The sequence below is a fragment of the Haliotis cracherodii genome, unplaced genomic scaffold (genome assembly GCF_022045235.1).
Source record: "Haliotis cracherodii isolate W230 unplaced genomic scaffold, xgHalCrac1.p SCAF_10, whole genome shotgun sequence".
Classification (NCBI taxonomy): Eukaryota; Metazoa; Mollusca; class Gastropoda; order Lepetellida; family Haliotidae; genus Haliotis; species Haliotis cracherodii.
The window spans coordinates 38,914,633-38,932,689 of NW_027266265.1; the positions used below are offsets into that span (position 1 = coordinate 38,914,633).

Sequence of the window (18,057 nt, forward strand, 5' to 3'; positions counted from 1 at the left end):
AGGTATATCTGAATCACAAGCAAATATTTCAGTGACGAACAGACAGGTTAAGAAACAAGTAGAACAAACGTTTTTGCACGGAAATCTAAAGGAAAAAGGGGTAAGTCAAACTGCTGTATCATCTTTGCTCAGGCAGAACTGGGGCACTTCTTTTAGGCTGACGCTGTAAAAGTGTGAGATTGCATAAGGTAATACATATACATGTATAGTGTATTCTCAAAAACACATCGTGACATTGGAATAGCTGCGATACGAGAACTGGACAGCTGGAAACAATGATGGATATATTCGCCTTCAGTTCCCCCCCCCACCCCCCACCCCCACCCACCCCCACACCCCACCCCCCACACCCCACCCCACCCCCACCCCCACCGCAGAGGTGCGTCCCTTGGGCACACCAGAAACCTATGATTCTGGGTTCGAATCCCGGTTCGCCCCGATTATGTTTCAAGGTTTGTCAGCTCCATACCCGTGCTCGTGGGTTTCACCGAAGTGGTAAACGTCTGAGACCGGCATAACTTCGGGCTTTCCCCCCACATTAAGCTGACACGCCGTGATATAACAGGAATATTGTTAAAAGCGGCGTTAAACCCATCTCACTCACTCACTCATAGCCTTCAGAGTTAACTATGTGACAGTAGAGAGCTGTGCGTTCATGAACAGATTATCAGGTCAGTGAACCATGGTACAGACGCAAATAGATTTCAACCCTGGGACACAACATATAGGTTACGGCTGTACATTGAATTCCTTTTAAACTGCTGATCATGTTCGCTTAGGCTAAACTGGGTCACTTCAGCCAGTCTACCATGTCATACTAAAAGGGGTTTGTTTTATCAGTCAATACATATATAGTGTATACTCAAAAACACATCGTGACATCTTCAGTTTGGAATACCTACGATACGAGAACTGGACAGCTGGAAACAATGATGGATACATTCGCCGTCAGTCCCACAACTGTGTTATTGTGTGTAGCTGTGCTAGCTGTGTTATGGCTGTTAACACGGCGTCCCTCCGGGCTCCCTCCCGGCCCCACACTCCTCCCGTTTGTGGGGAATGTCCTCTCCATGGGACCTGATCCCCGGATCACGTTTAAGAAACTCAGGCAACAATACGGTGACATCTTCAGCGTGTACATGTTTAACAAACCACTCATCGTCCTCAACGGCTACAGCGCTCTGAGAGACGCAATTGTCAAGAACGCCGACGACTTTTCTGACAGACCACACTCATTCCTGAATGACTTCATTTCAAAAGGGAAAGGTGGGTGTCATAATTTGTTACAGCACAGTATGAACATGTTGTGCTCCATGATGTGAAAGCCTCGCTACAGAAGGGAAACCTGCGGATTACAAATGTTTGTTTTTTTAAATATAACATTTCATGTTATTTCATGTGGCAACATGTAACAGTTGCAACTGTTTTACCTTCTTAACATATCAAACTGTGTTTATCCACATTACATTTCCACCTGTGTGGCAACATGTAACAGTTGCACCTGTTTTACCTACTTATTATATCAAACTGTGTTTCCCCAAAGAACATCTCCACCTGTGTGGAAACATGTAACAGTTGCACCTGTTTTACCTTCTTAATATATCAAACTGTGTTTCCCCACATAACATCTCCACAGGTGTGGCCACATATAACATCTGCACCTGTTTTACCTTCTTATTATATCAAACTGTGTTTCCCCACATAATATCTCCACCTGTGTGGCAACAAAAAACAGTTGTACCTGTTTTACCTACTTAATCTATCAAACTGTGTTTCCCCACATAACATCTCCACAGATGTGGCAACATGTAACAGTTGCAACTGACCCACTTAATCTATCAAACTGTGTTTCTCCGCATAACATCTCCACAGGTGTGGCAACATGGAACAGTTGCACCTGTTTTACCTACTTAATATATCAATCAAACTGTGTTTCTCCACATAACATCTCCACCTGTGTGACAACACATGACACATCCACCTGTTTTACCTACTTACCTGTATGACCACATATCACAAATCTGTACCTGTGTTGCAGCACATCACATCCCCACCTGGGTTTCCCCACACCATTTTCCGACTCCATTACGTCTCCATCACCGTTGCTCGCCATCACATCCCCATTTGGGTTTCCTACACCATACTCCGAACTGATTTTCCCCACATAACATCATCTCAACTTGTAATGTATCAAAGCAATTAAACAGGGGGATTAACGACGTTACTACATGTAAAAAAATTAAAATAGACTATAGACTATGTCCAAATTGATTGGTAACGGATTTATAAAAGATATATATTTTGCCTATGTGTATGAGTGTGTTTATTAGTTGATGTTGGTGTGCTAACGGGCCTTTGTTAACTTCTTTGTCCAGGATTGGCTGCAACATCTGGTGAGCTCTGGCGCGAACAAAGACGCTTCGCCCTCAACACTCTCAGAGAGTTTGGAGCTGGCAGGAACATCATGGAGGACAAAATACATGAAGAAATCTCGCAGTTTCTCGAGGTCTTCGAGACAGAACGGGGACAAGGGTTTGACTGCACACGTCTGGTGCAGAACGCAGTATCCAATGTCATCTGCTCCACTATGTTCGGCAAGCGATTCGAATATACAGACCCTCGTTTTATTACATTTTTAAAAGCTATAGACGAAAATTTCGCCAACGTAGGTGCGGCTGGTGTGTTGAATGTACTGCCTTTTTTGCGCTTTTTGCCAGGAGATCTATTCAAATTTAAGAAAATGATGCGGAATATCGACACCATCAAATCACAGCTTGTGGACTCGATGATAAAGGAGCACTTGCAGAAACACGACGATGATAATGTTGACGACTTTATCCACGCCTACATCAAGGAAATGCGACTTCGTAAAGAAACGCAAGAGAACACGACCTTAGACCGTAAGCATAAACTGAACCAGTGAGTGAGTATGGTTTAACGCCGCTTTTAGCAATATTCCAGCAATATCACGGCGGGGGAAACCAAAATAAACTGCACGAACCTATATCAATTGAACATAATGTTTTCTGGTACATGTATTTGACAACTAACAAGCGATTTTGTAATTCTCTTTTGACTTTGTGGTCCTGGAACCGGTTCAGTAATATAACTACGTGTCAGCTTAGACCATTTCATCAGCCCCATGAGCATATCAAACTAGACCCCTAACAGCGGACCCTGCTACAACAAAAGAACGCAGCACTAACTAACTAAACAACCCCTATTTAATCGGTTCATGTTCTTTTTCAGTGGAGAACCTGACCATGGTGATTACAGACCTCTTTGCAGCCGGGACAGAAACCACAGCCACTACAATTCGATGGACACTGGCCTACTTTCTCCATAACCCGGGTGTACAGGAAAAGTGTTTTCGGGAGATCCAGGAAAACATCGGCCAGAGCAGACGACCCTCCATGCAGGACAAGACCAACCTGCCGTACGTGGAGGCCACCATTATGGAAGTGCTGAGACGTGCTGATATCGGGCCACTCTCACTCCCCCACACCGTTCCCCACGATGTCCAGTTCAGAGGGTACACGTTCCCAAAGGGCGTCCTGGTCATATTGATGCTTGATTCGGTCCTACAAGACCCGGATGTGTGGGGTGACCCAGACAACTTTCGACCTGACCGTTTCCTTGACGACACTGGCAAGATTGTAAAGAAAGAAGAGTTCATTCCCTTCTCTCTGGGTGAGTTTACTCGCCAGGACATTCCCATTTCTGTATAAATTGATGAAACTTTACCTTTTTTTCTTTACAAATTTTCAGTAAAATAGATCTAAAATTTCGAGCCATAGACAATACACCAAAACATTAGAACTTAGATTGTATATGTCATGATTACAAACACTACATTTGGAATTATATCTTCTTGTCTTTTTGGTCTGATATATAGCTTCTTATAGATTCTGTATAAAACGACAGGTGTTTCTCAATTCAATAACGCAAAATCAACGAATAGATATAGACATATGTCCAAGGTATACTGACACGAGGAGGTCTGGTGTTTCCTGAACAAGGACATTTTGGAGTAGAAACTCAAGGGTTTGAAATATTTCAGGTCGACGAGTATGCCTGGGTGAGTCGATGGCCCGAATGGAGTTGTTCCTCTTCCTGACCACCATGATCCAGAGGTTCAAGTTCGTCCCTGTGGATGGCCAGATGCCCTCCTTGGATGGAATCATGGGCTTAACTCATTCTCCAAGGCCATTCCTCATCAAAGCCATTCCCAGAGTTTAATCATTTTAAATGAATGATGGAGTAGCTGTTTAGACTGCATTTAGCTACAATTCAGAATACTTTGCTTCCGGTGAAGCTCCAAACTATTAGCTTGATGATATAAAAAAGGAAAATTATAACATCTGTATATTAGTTAATCAGATAATAATTTCTTTAGTGACTAATGCAAGACAACGTCAAGTCCTTTGTGTTGGGCTGTTGTGTTCATAACTTGCGATACATTGCGAGTAATAATCCAATGGCTGTAGAGGCTGGAGTACCCTATGTTTGTCAGAAGAGACAACCAGTCTGGTGATGGGGTGCTCAAGGTCTGAGACGTGGCTGATTGTAGGTCATATATCTCGATGCGATTTGTCGTTGCTCATGCTTTCACACACTTGCCTTGATAGCACCTGCAGAAACGATGACAAAGCATTCAGAAAATTTGAAAATATTCTTGTCGTTGTTTCTTCGTATGATAAATAGCATGTTGTTTTGTCTGCGAATGTGATGTAAATGTCAGCTGTCTGCTCTTTTGGTGTGCAGATGATAAGTAACATGTAGGCTTCTATCATTTTTCGTCAGTAGGTATTCAGTATCGAACAGTATCACAGTTTATCTCGTACAATCATAGGTGAATTGATTCCTTTGGCATTATATTAGACCAAATGGGTAGGTAACTGTACTTATAACACCTGAATTGTGAACCAATGCCCACGCCAGGACTGGTGCACACATTTTTGACAAGACATCTTGAAAGTCATCATGAAGTTTTATTTCAAGTTCAAATAATATAAATTACTATCTTGCTAATGTAGCATGGGTACTTCCAAATTATTTGGTTTCCGTTGTTACTGATCAAGTAAAATCCTCAGTCATGTCTTAACGTGATAGAAAGGTCATAGCCCATTTGTCAGATACCCTAGTTATTATACTAGGGGAGTAGAGATGGCTTGTCAAAACTGAGATTTACCTGTTGTGGTGATGGATCAGACCTAATAGACTTAATCCTCTGTATAATCAAGATCAAATAAATAAAGACCTTAACTGAGATACAATAGGATTATATACTGTTTTATTTTCTATCCGTATAGATGTAATTAATGAGCATTGGTATCAAGAAAACAACCTAAAGTTGTAAGTTCTCACTTCAGCTTCTTGCAAGAGTTTTCTAAATGTTTTTACTTACTTGTGCATATATTGTCTGAATTTGTCACAAACATATCTTAATTGCAGAAAGTTGATTTTCCTACATCGTAGAGAGGTACACATCAGGTGTTCTTTCAAGATCACTTCCACGAACAAGATTATGAGCTTATGTGTTGACTGGAGATGCGTCACTAAGACACGTACAAGAAGTGCTGAAGTAATTTGCTACTGGATGCACCTTCACTTCGATCGCAATCATTCATGACGATGAGTCACTCGTCACTATTCCAATGTGGAACCACAATGAGACATTCGGTCCCAGAACAAATAAACTAGCCTTCAATGATTCAACAGTCGTTTGAATGCTAGTCTGCATACCAACGCCCAAACATCTTCCTGTTTATCGAAATACTGAAGAGAATCAAGAAAGAAGACAAGATGAAACTTGTTCAGTCTGACTCTGTGCTACTCCTCCACCCGAGAGATCGACAACGTCCTTGGCAGACTGAAGACAAGTTGCTCATGATATCAATCACTGAAATGTCTGGTCCAGACTTTTTTACAGACCGCCGCCAAATAGCTGGACTATTGCTGAGTGCGGCGTTAAACAACAAACAAACAAAGCTTAACGTGTAATTAGTGGTATCACACCTCTGCCCCTGCCTATAATGTACGGACGATGGCGTCTGTTGTTCATATCAATTGTTGGTTCTCATTTGACGTGTTCTCTACTGTGGGGCAATTATTTAATCAACGATTGGGTTGTTAATGAAGTTTGAACATTGACGTGTAGAATGGCTCACTGCAATTGAACAGATCAGAGGTGCAATTCCATACCCATGGATGTTAAGTAAATATAGCTACAGACAGTGTGTCAGGTTTCTGTATACTTAATTATTTTTCTCTGGAGAAATTTGTGTTTTATACAAGCGCTTTGAAACATTTCAACATCAAAATATAATACATGAAGCCCTGCGTGTCAAGGTAAATGTATCCAGATTTGATTTCAAAACCTTGTTACACGTAACATGTATATACATTCAAACAATAATAGCATATCACTCGTTCACCACGTGCATCAAGATTTGTGCCCGCTACATCACGAACTGCACATGAAAACCCCTGTTTCATTTCGACACAGGTGTATATTGTTTATGTCAAAGAAAGATCCTTCCTTCTTTCTTTCTTTACGACGTAAACGCCGGTACAATCCCATGCATTATGTTACTGCCTATTTGCTACACCGTGAGTGCGTCTGGTTTTACGCCTCTTTTAGCACTATTCCAGAAATATCACGACGGGGGACACCAGAAATGGGTTTCACACAATGTACCCATGTCGGGATTTAAACCCGGGTCTTCGGCGTGACGAGCGAACGCTTTAACCACTACGCTACCCGACCGCCCCTGCTACTCCATGAAATGAACTCAACAATATTTATTCTTAATTCAATGCCTTTGGCATTCATAATGTATTATAGGGTCGGACAATTCCCAACAATTCCCTACCAACAGAGGGACAGTTGAGGGGGAATGGAAATGATTTTCTGACTGCTTCTTATAACCAGTGGAGGATATTGGAAATGGCGGACATGATGGTGAAAGCATCATCAAATTCGTGATAGATCTAAAAGGGTAACATTTAACACTCCCATTACCTTGTCATCATGTTAACGTTTTTCTTAACATTTTAGAATGAAAATGAATAAAATTGAAAAGTGAGAGATGACATTAATAGTCTCCGTTTAATAAATAACAGTTATTTTAGTACTTGTCAAGGGTAATGACATCTCCAAAACCTCCCCTTACTCTGTTATAGTATAAAATGTAAAGATACGCATGCGCATTGGATGAGAAACGCTATTATTCGTCAGTCAACAACTCAAATATGTCGAACAAGTTTGTAGTTTCGATTCAGTGTCGCATTCATGGACACAGCATGCGCAAGGGAAGCTGTTAAGCACAATCGGTCCCGATTAAAAGATTTTTTCCACCATTACCTTCTATACAATTATTTAAAGATTATTAGGTTCCTTAAAACTAATGTCTCATGTCAGTGACTGATTTCAAGCCGCATGTTTTGATGTAACCAAGACAGTGTCCAAACCCTCGTGTATCATCAAACACTGTAATGTTTCGCCTTTGTGATCTTACGTTATAACATATCAGGGAATCTGAATATCATCTAAATACACAACAGATGTTTCCGGGACATATCTATCTCAGTTCCATTGCCCATACTGTCTTAATATTGATTTTAATTGTCTTTATCAAATAAGAGGACTGTCAATAACAAAAATATATGATATTTCTTTCATAAAAATCACTCGACACTGACTCGCGGCATACCTGCCACAGTTATTTGAGCACCGATTAGATTCCTCCTTCCGACAGGGTTGGGTGTGTATTCAAAGCGAAACTGACGACACTATCTGTTGTCTAATAAATGCTGGGCGGCGCCTTTGATCTTGCATGGAACTATACATGTAGCAGAAGTAAACGATGATCAGTAAGGCGTGGAAATAAAGAAGATTCGTTCTATTTGCATTTCTGGGCACCATATCATCTGTTTTTATGTATATTTGCCCAGTGTGTCCACACGTTACAAGAACGTTTCGAATCTACAAAATTATGTACACGCTAGGTTTTTACCAAGTGCAAATATCTTTTTGCTTATTCATAACACTTATTCACGCTTGATGTGGCAGGCTGAATTTAAACATTATGATTGTGTCCGGGTAGATTATAGAGGTCATTGTAGCTAAAACATTGTTGGTGTGACGCAACATTTAAACGTATTCATTGACAATACATTGTGTCAATATTTTGCGTGAGTGTAGGGCATTTTCCCACATGGAGAATTCCCCCATCGGAAACTACCCCACAATGAATATAAAAATATTTTATGTTGCCGTTTTATTTACAATTTGACAAACTATAATAATATGAATATTATAATTCACCATCACTTGTCTAGTTTACTATAATGTAACAAGCTGGAAGTTGTCAGATACTCCATGTTCATAGGATTAAGTTTTCACAACCAAAATCCTTTGATAATAAACCGTTACCGTTGATATCCCCAACCACCAATACTGAGTGTGGTCATCTCCGCACTTGGCTAACTCGGTTAAGAACAACAAACCACAGACTAGCAGTTGAAACTGGAAGATGGAATTATGTATACAGGATTGACAGACTGTCCTCACTTTGTAACGCTGCAATTGGGGATGAATTTCACTTAGTATTATGTTGTAATGAATTACAGGATCTCTGGAAATCTTTATCACCTAACTATTTTTGTAAATATCCAACTTCACACAAATTTACTTATCATATGAATTATCAATATCCGCCATTACTTATACAGTTTTGTAAATATATCAAAAGTGGATTGTCCGTACACAAATAAGTGCGAGATTTGTTTACTTTAATGAATGTGTATATGTTTTCTAATGATGTTGATTGTTATATGAATGTGTTCCAGTAAAAATGTGCATATTCGTTTCCACATGTATATAAGTATACCGTGCACCGATGCATATATTCAGTAATATATTTATATGTTATTTATATAGGATTACTTGTAAAATGTGTGCTCTCTACATCACTGAGTCATTTTGGAGAAACAGACATTGTTCTGTTCTGTTCTGTCACTGGGCAATCGTATGCCACAGAACCTAAAGAGACTATGTCTACATGTTCACACCCGGTGATGGTTAAGATCACAAATTCTGCAGTCAGTCAACATGGCAGTTACGATTAATTTCTAATAGTTGCTTCAAATATATAGTAAATGTTAGAGTCTCCCACAAAACTTCCTCTTATCAATTCTTTAAAAAACGGGCTGGGGGAAAATGGCCCAAAAATTTTGAGTGGGGAAGTGTCTTGTGAGGAAACGTGTTGGGAAATGTCCTACTTTTAGGGGGGAAGTGTCTTGTGGGGGAACGTACTTGTGGGGAAATTATCCTACTTTGAGTGGGGAAGTGTCTTGTAGGGAAACGTATATGTGGGGAAATGTCCTACTTTGAGTGGGGAAGTGCCTTGTGGGGAAACGTACATGTGGGGAAATGTCCTACTTTGAGTGGGAAAGTGCCTTGTGGAGAAACGTACATGTGGGGAAATGTCCTACTTTGAGTGGGGAAGTGTCTTGTGGGGAAACATATATGTGGGGAAATGTCCTACTTTGAGCGGGGAAGTGTCTTGTGGGGAAATGTCCTACTTTGAGTGGGGAATTGTCTTGTAGGGAAAAGTACATGATGGGAAATGTCCTATTTTGAGTGGGGAATTGTCTCGTGGGGAAATGTACTATTTTGATTGGGGAAGTATCTTGTGGTGAAACATATATGTGGGGAAATGTGCTTCTATGAGCGGGGAAGTGTCTTGTGGGGAAACGTTCATGTTGGAAATGTCCTACTTGGAGTGGAGAAGTGCCTTTTGGGGAAACGTATGTGTGGGGAAATGACCTACTTTGAGTGGGGAAGTGTCTTGTCAGGAAACGTACATGTTGGGAAATGTCCTACTTTATTTAGATTGATACAATATTCAGCAGAGTTTCGACACAAGATTCAGTCAAGTGTTTAGCTTGTGCTAAGGCCTTGTGTAGCTAATATAGTGAAAATACCTCATTGTAATCTTCGCCATTGTCAGATTTACAATTTACCTTTTTCCTCGCCTGTCATTTTAAATACTACTGAAACTTTGGATTATTATTAGCTGGAGAAGAATGTTTAGCTAAAGTTTCACCCAGCTTATTTGCTCTATCACATTTTTCCTACATACCTTTGACATAGGCGTGAGTGATTTCATTTTGGAAACAGCACTATGTTTCAGTTTGTCAGAGAAGAACTGAATTTAGGTCAGGAACATCCATAAAAAGGTCTTGTTTCAATTAGTCAGAGCAGTTGGTCTAAAATAATGGACTTCGAAACATTCCGTCTTACTAGAGGTGGATCATTGGTAATTTATTTCCGAAAATGGTCACTTCCACAAAAGTCATCATAGGCTTCAAATTCATTATATATGTTTGACCTAAAGCAGAATATTTTCCAGTTGCAGGATGTAAATATGTGCTCTAGCAATGGTTCAAAATGTATAAATTATTATTAGAAATAAAATCTTCACGAATTCTCCCAAAATTGATAGAATCGGTACTTCCCCACAGTAGCTTATCTCAATTAAGATGATCTATGATGATACATGGCTTTGGGAGATGGTCAATCAATCCTGAAGATCGGTCTGCTGAAGAATTGAAGATGGAGGAACAAAGGGTGATTTGTAAAGTAAGGTGGACGGAAACAGCCTGAACATTGCGTTAAGAGGAACAGGGCTGTGGTTGATGCCTCACCAAAAAGGAAGAGTTTCTAGTGGTTTTATCACTTGTAGGCGAAAATAAATGATAAGAATTGTAATGGCGCATTTCAAATGTATGATATGTTTCTTATAAACTCGACGATGACAGGGGATATCTCACGTGTACGTTAGGGGGATGGTCTCCAATTTCTGTGCCCTTAAAATAGAATCACCTGCATCACCAGAGGCTCAAAAGATTTATGAACCTCGGAAAATCTTTGATGTTTGCCTACGATTAAGACGTTTTCGCTGTTTCTTTGACATTACAACGTGTACGTCAATAGCTGATCAATCTCAGTTGAGACTGTCCATTTCGGTCACCCATCACGACCAGCAGTGGAGGGCTGTAGAACGCCATGCATGAGACTATTGCAATAATGTAATCTTGAAGCGAAAGATGGATAGACTAAGCATTTGACAGAGTCTTTGTCCACATATCTTCTGATTTGTCTGATATTCAGTTCCCTGATAGTAGGCATCTTTGCAGATGTTATTCAAATGGTTTCTCAAACTGTATGGTGAATAAATGGTTAAACGTAGACTTCGTGCGTGACAGCTTGATTGAACAATACTTTCCCCAACCTGTATATTGGGAAGAGGAATCTTAGGCTACGTTGTCTTGAACTGGTGATCAAAATATCACTTTGTCTTCATTTAATTTGAGGAGGTTTGTTGTCAACAAACTATATAGAGCTGTATGTCATCAGTATACAGATTAAAACTGAGACTATGTGATCTGGCAATGCTTCCAACTCGTAGGATGTGTATAGTGGAACGTATTAGGCGAAGATCAGGTTCCTGTGGCATTCCAAATTTCAGTTTAGTTTCACTTTCTTCTTTCCGATTTTTTCCTTCTATAGCCCTGGTCCAGTGAACGGACGACGACCAAACAAGTCATGGCATTAGCTCACTTGACTATCCGTTCCACGACAGATGCTCACTTGGCAATACATGCGTTGAATAGGACCAATTTGCGGAATGATTGAGTGTGTCATGACCAAGATATATCGGTCCCATCCCATTTGTCAGATATCTTAAAATCAGAAATGCCACGGTTGAGTTCTCCCACTATCCAATGCTTCTCTCCCAAGTTGTAAAACGAATTAGTGCCGATCATATCCCATTTTGCAGACTCCTAATGAGGATATAACACTTGTAATAAAGCAATGAAAATACTTTTATTTTATTTTACAAAATGTTATAGTCACATGAATAATTCAAGAAGGTGTAACATATTACTACATAAAGGTACATTATATGCATGCATCACCTTACGTTGCATGCATATGTCACTATGGAACCGATTACTAGAATCAACCCATTTCCTCAAGTCTGCTCACAGCATCCAAATACTGCATTGGTGTATTGACACCCTGCGTCAACTGTTCTTCACTTTCCATGACTAAGGATTATACTATATTATACAACGGAAACCTAAAACAGATTAGAAGTACCCACGTCACGTTATCGAGATAGTAGTTTGAATTATTTGAAACTCATATTATTCTTGAACCTTGAATATCCAAGATAGCTTAATTAAAATGTGAGCAACAGGCCATGTGAGGGCACTGATGCATGATTCCAGCGTTAGAAATACAGTTACATTCCCATTTGGTCTTAAAACATTTCAATGAAATAAATTCACTTACGATTGCACCGGCTCAAATATGATACTGTTCAATACCAAACAAACTACTGACGAAACATGCTGGAAAAGTACATGTTATTTGTCGTCTGTGCAACACCAAAAGAGCGATTACGTTCGCATACAAGACTACATGATATTATACGATTAGGCAATTGGAGGAAAAGCAACATAAATATTTTCATTTTGTTCCGAATGCTTTGTCACCATATTTCCGAGTGCTAACCAGGCAGCTAGTGAGTGGACGCATGAGCAACGACCAAACGCTTCAGGATAGACCTTTAATCCAATAATCCTGTAATAGCCAAGTTAAACCCCTGACCACCCGATCACCAAATATAATGTGATTTTCTTTTTTAAATCATCACGATTCTATACTTTTGGTGTATCTAGACTCAGATCCAGTTTCAAACCGCAAAGCTTATAGTTTTCTTTCGTCAACTGAAATGAACTAAAATGAAATACCATGCTGAAGTGTTGTTAAAAGGGGTCTAAACACCTACTCACTCACTCAGTCAGTCAATTCTCTGATTAAATCCTGGGAATAGCTTTCATGAGAAATGGTCTTGGAGAATGAGTTAAACCCATGATTCCATCCAAGGAGGGCATCTGGCCATCCACAGGGACGAACTTGAACCTCTGGATCATGGTGGTCAGGAAGAGGAACAACTCCATCCGGGCCATCGACTCACCCAGACAAGCTCTTCGACCTGAAATATTTCAAAGCCTTGAGTTTCAATCCTTATATGTCATTGTTCAGGAAATATCAGATTCCCTCATGTCAGTATCTTTCACAAATAACTAGATCTATTTTGGTATGTTTCTTAATTCGTTAATATTGGTTCATTATCATGACAAACACGTGTTGTTATATAGACAAACTATACGAAGCTCCATATCAGACTTGACATAGAATACAAGATGATATAATTCAAATGTTGCGTTTGTAATCCTGAAACATTTTTTTGCATTAGAATCCAAATTCAAATATTTCACGGATTTACAAATCATTGATATGTCAATTCTATTTGTATTTACATTGTATAGGGTTTCCTGACTTCTCGACTAGTGGGATTGGTTGAAACTATATATTTCCAATATATCTATTTGTTTGACCTTTTGTAAAGGAAACAAGGTAAAGTTTAACTCGATTATACAGTAATGACATTTCGGGCTGTGTTTTTCCCAGAGATTAAACTTACCCAGAGAGAAAGGAATGAACTCTTCTTTCTTTACAATCTTGCCAGTGTCGTCAAGGAAACGGTCAGGCCGAAAGTTTTCTGGGTCACCCCACACATCCGGGTCTTGTAGGACCGAATCAAGCATCAATATGACCAGGACACCTTTTGGGAACGTGTACCCTCTGAACTGGACATCGTGGGGAACGGTGTGTGGGAGAGCGGTAGGGGCGATATCCGCTCGTCTCAATACTTCCATAATGGTGGCCTCGACATAGGGCAGGTTGGTCTTGTCCTTCATGGAGGGTCGTCTGCTCTGGCCGATGTTTTCCTGGATCTCTTGAAAACACTTTTCTTGAATATCCGGGTTGTGGAGAAAGTAGGCCAGTGTCCATCGAATTGTAGTGGCCGTGGTTTCTGTCCCGGCAACAAAGAGGTCTGCAATAACCATGACAAGGTTCTCCACTGAAACAGAACATGAATCAATTTAAATAGGGATATGTTTAGTAAGTTAGTGTTGCTCCCTTCTGTTGTGGCAGGGTCCGCTGAATGGGGTGGAGTTTAATTTGCTCGTAGGGTGATAAAATAGGTAATATTGGACTTCCCTCACATCCTATTGCTGACACCCAGCAGTGATATTGCTGAACTCAAAGAAAAGAGGAAATTACTTAATTGCTTGTAAACATTCAAGGGGCGGTCGGGTAGCCTAGTGGTTAAAGCGTTCGCTCGTCACGCTGAAGACCCGGGTTCGATTCCCGACATGGGTACAATGTGTGAAGCCCATTTCTGGTGTCCCCCGCCGTGATATTGCTGGAATATTGCTAAAAGCGGCGTAAAACCATACTCAGTCAGCCAGTCAGTCAGTAAACGGTCAAATACCGGAAAACATGTACAACCAATATAGCTACGTTTAGTTTATGCTTACAGTCTAAGGTCGTGTCCTCTTGCTTTTCTTTGCGAAGTCGCATTTCCTTGATGTACGCGTGGATGAAGTCGTCCGCGTTATCATCGTCGTGGTTCTCCAAGTGCTCCTTTAGCATAGGGTGTATAAGTCGTGATAGGAGGATGTCTACATTCTGCAAAGTCTTATTAAATTTGAATAGATCCCCTGGCAGAAAGCGCACAATAGGCAGTACATTCAACACACCAGCCGCACCTACGTTGGCAAAATTTTCGTCCATAGCTTTTAAAAATGTAACAAAAAGCGGGTCTGTATATTCAAATCGCTTGCCGAGCATAGTGGAGCAGACGACATTGGATACTGCGTTTTGCACCAGACGTGTGCAGTCAAACCCTTGTCCCCGTTCTGTCTCGAAGGCCTCGAGAAACTGCGAGATTTCTTCATGTATTTTGTCCTCCATGATGTTCCTGCCAGCTCCAAACTCTCTGAGAGTGTTGAGGGCGAAGCGTCTTTGTTCGCGCCAGAGCTCCCCAGAGGTACTACCCACTCCTGTAAGAAGAAGTCATCACACTTATATCAACTAACAACGGAAACCATAAAGATTAGCATTCTCAGGAACGGATTAATAAAATATATTAATCTCTTCGCAACCCTTTACCAATCTATTTGAACACAGTCTATTTCTATGTGGTGAAGACATTCCTTAATATCCGCGTTTAATTGTTCTAATTTATGACGGGTGGGGATGTAATACGGGTGGCCACAGGTGAGGATGTTATGCGGGAAAAGCAGGTCGGAATATGGTATGCGAAATACTAGGTGGAGATGTGATATAGGGCATCACAGGTTGGGATGTTAAGTAGGGCAACGCAGTTTGAGATGTTAATTGCGGCAACACAAGTGGGATGTTAAGTGCAAACGTGTGTGTGTGTGTGTGTGTGTGTGTGTGTGTGTGTGTGTGTGTGTGTGTGTGTGTGTGTGTGTGTGTGTGTGTGTGTGTGTGTGTGTGTGTGTGTGTGTGTGTGTGTGTGTGTGTGTGTGTGTGTGTGTGTGTGTCTGCTTGTACCAGGTTGTGCTTGGACGGATGCCTATATATAACTCACTGAGATACCATGCCGCAGTTTAACATGAATACCCCACTCAGACACAGTATATGATGTGTAATAACATATGTTCTGTAGGGCAAAACAGTGATGTATGGCAACATAGGTGGAGATATAAACATTCTTAATCAACATGATATGATATATTGGAACAAAAAAAACCATTTGTAATGAGCAGGTCTCGGTTGACGAGGCTTTCACATCATGGAGCCAACATGTTCATACTGTGCTGTAACAAATTATGACACCAACCTTTCCCTTTTGATATGAAGTCATTCAGGAATGAGTGTGGTCTGTCAGAAAAGTCGTCGGCGTTCTTGACAATTGCGTCTCTCAGAGCGCTGTAGCCGTTGAGGACGATGAGTGGTTTGTTAAACATGTACAAACTGAAGATGTCGCCATACTGTTGCCTGAGTTTCTTAAACGTGATCCGGGGATCGGAGTCCATGGAGAGGGCATTCCCCACAAACGGGAGGAGTGTGGGGCCGGGAGGGAGGCCGGATGGACGCCGCGTTAGCAGCCATAACACAGCTAGCACAGCCAACACACACAATAACACAGTTGTAGGACTGAAGGCGAATATATCCACCATTGTTTCCAGCTGTCCAGTTCTCGTATCGTAGGTATTCCAAACTGAAGATGTCACGATGTGTTAGAGTATACACTAAATTTGTACTGACTGATGAAACCCCTTTCAGTATGACATGGTAGACTGGCTTTGAAGTGACCCAGTTCTGCCTAAGCGAACATGATCGGGAATTCAATGTACAGCCGTAGCTCTGGTCGCTAGCATATATTTTGTGTCCCAGGGTTCAAATCTACTTGCGTCTGTATGTACCATGTTCCACTGACCTCGATAGTCTACTCTCTACAGTCACATAGTTAACACTGAAGGCTACGGGGTGGGGTAATAGGCTATAGTCGAGTAATATTGGATGCCTCAGTGAATTAGGAATGTACCCTCTTACTTTACAAATATATATGTCCATGTATAGATATTACCAGCGCCTGAGAGGCTTGGAATGTGACAGGCTCTTATTCGATGCGTACCAGGAGGATATTCTCTGGGCCTCACAAAAAATGTCCTGGACATCCTCTATCAAATATATGATGGCACACCTATTTCCCAAATCCAACAGTGAAAATGCCCCTTGCTCAAAATTCTATGAATCTCTTCAAACAAAATTTAGAAATATATTTCTCATTGAATGTGACCAAGTAAACACTGATAACTCCCACAAACCTAGGCATCTAGGACTTATTAAAGATTAATTTGAACTTAAGAAGTATGTTTCAGCTGTAAAATGTAAAGATCATAGATTAGCTTTAACAAAATTGAGACTCAGTTGTCATAATCTGGAGATTGAAAGAGGCCGATACACTAACACCCCTGTCGACCAGAGAATATGTTAATTATGTAACCTAAATAAGATTGAAGATGAAAAACACTTCCTTTTATACTGTCCAAATTATCGGAATGAAAGGCAGATACTTCTTCGAACACTAGACTAACAAAACTGCCAAAATGATGATAAAATCTTAGCAAATATCCTGAACCCCTGCCCTGAAAAAGCAAAATATGTCTCACAAATTTTCACTGACAAGTTTATTAAAAGAACCTCTCTTATAGACAACATCTAGATATGACCTTATGATTATTATGTCTTATCTATACAGTATCAGCATCATTAAAGTACAAGCTGCCAGCCACCTCATGATATATATATAGATATAGATATAGATATAGATATAGATATATATGTGTGTGTCTACACTATGAATGAAATAATATGTAATATTTATATATATCATGTACATTATGTATATCTACCTCTCATGTTTATAGTTATATTTATTCCATATGTAGATAGTTTGTACCCTGCCCTACGAGGGTGTTCTCTACAATAGATATGTTTAATTCTTGATTCTTCTTAACAGTATATTAATGATCATCATATGAACTCACACCGGGCATTGTTACAAGTAAACCACATTCCACGACAGTTACTGACACTGGTAAAAAAAACAGTACATAGAAAAAGACCAAGTAACTCAACTCATCATGATCATTATTCTTTGAAGGAAAGAATTGCAACAAAAAAAAAGAAACTGACCAAAAAACGTAAATCAAGAGAAGAGGAATCTCCGTTATTGATTAGATCTGATACTGAAATGTTGTGACAAAAAGATCTCGTCAAGTATGACTTTTTTACCATATGGAGCCCTCAGTATTTTCATTTACATAATTATAACCAAATGCCACATTTTACCAAGTGTAAAAAGAATGTGATCTATTATTTGAGTATGTGCATCTGCCAATATTGTTGACAGTTTTGATACTTTATGCACATGATTCCATTTGTGCCAGAAAATGCTTCCATTATATTCGATCTACTTTTTTAATAAAGACCCAGGTTAGAATAGGTCTTAAGCAACCCATGCTTGCAGTAAGATGAGACGAACACTATCACTAACGTAGTTCGATGCTCTTGATGTCAATCACTGGATCGTC

General features: G+C 40.2%; 2 protein-coding genes across 2 annotated transcripts; one reads left to right on the forward strand and one right to left on the reverse strand.

The window, feature by feature from the left end:
• The first annotated feature begins 769 nt into the window (after window positions 1-769).
• Window positions 770-4,281, forward strand: LOC139450424 (cytochrome P450 2U1-like). Its single transcript, XM_071232123.1, has 4 exons — window positions 770-1,266; window positions 2,376-2,900; window positions 3,250-3,690; window positions 4,061-4,281. The coding sequence occupies exons 1-4, from the start codon at window positions 930-932 to the stop codon at window positions 4,237-4,239; spliced, it is 1,482 nt and encodes a 493-aa protein (XP_071088224.1). The 5' UTR covers window positions 770-929; the 3' UTR covers window positions 4,240-4,281.
• Window positions 4,282-11,914: 7,633 nt separating this feature from the next.
• LOC139450433 (cytochrome P450 2U1-like) lies at window positions 11,915-16,288 on the reverse strand. Its single transcript, XM_071232136.1, has 4 exons — window positions 15,798-16,288; window positions 14,467-14,991; window positions 13,566-14,006; window positions 11,915-13,073 (listed from the first exon to the last, which is right to left on the reverse strand). The coding sequence occupies exons 1-4, from the start codon at window positions 16,135-16,137 to the stop codon at window positions 12,895-12,897; spliced, it is 1,485 nt and encodes a 494-aa protein (XP_071088237.1). The 5' UTR covers window positions 16,138-16,288; the 3' UTR covers window positions 11,915-12,894.
• Between the last annotated feature and the right edge of the window lie 1,769 nt (window positions 16,289-18,057).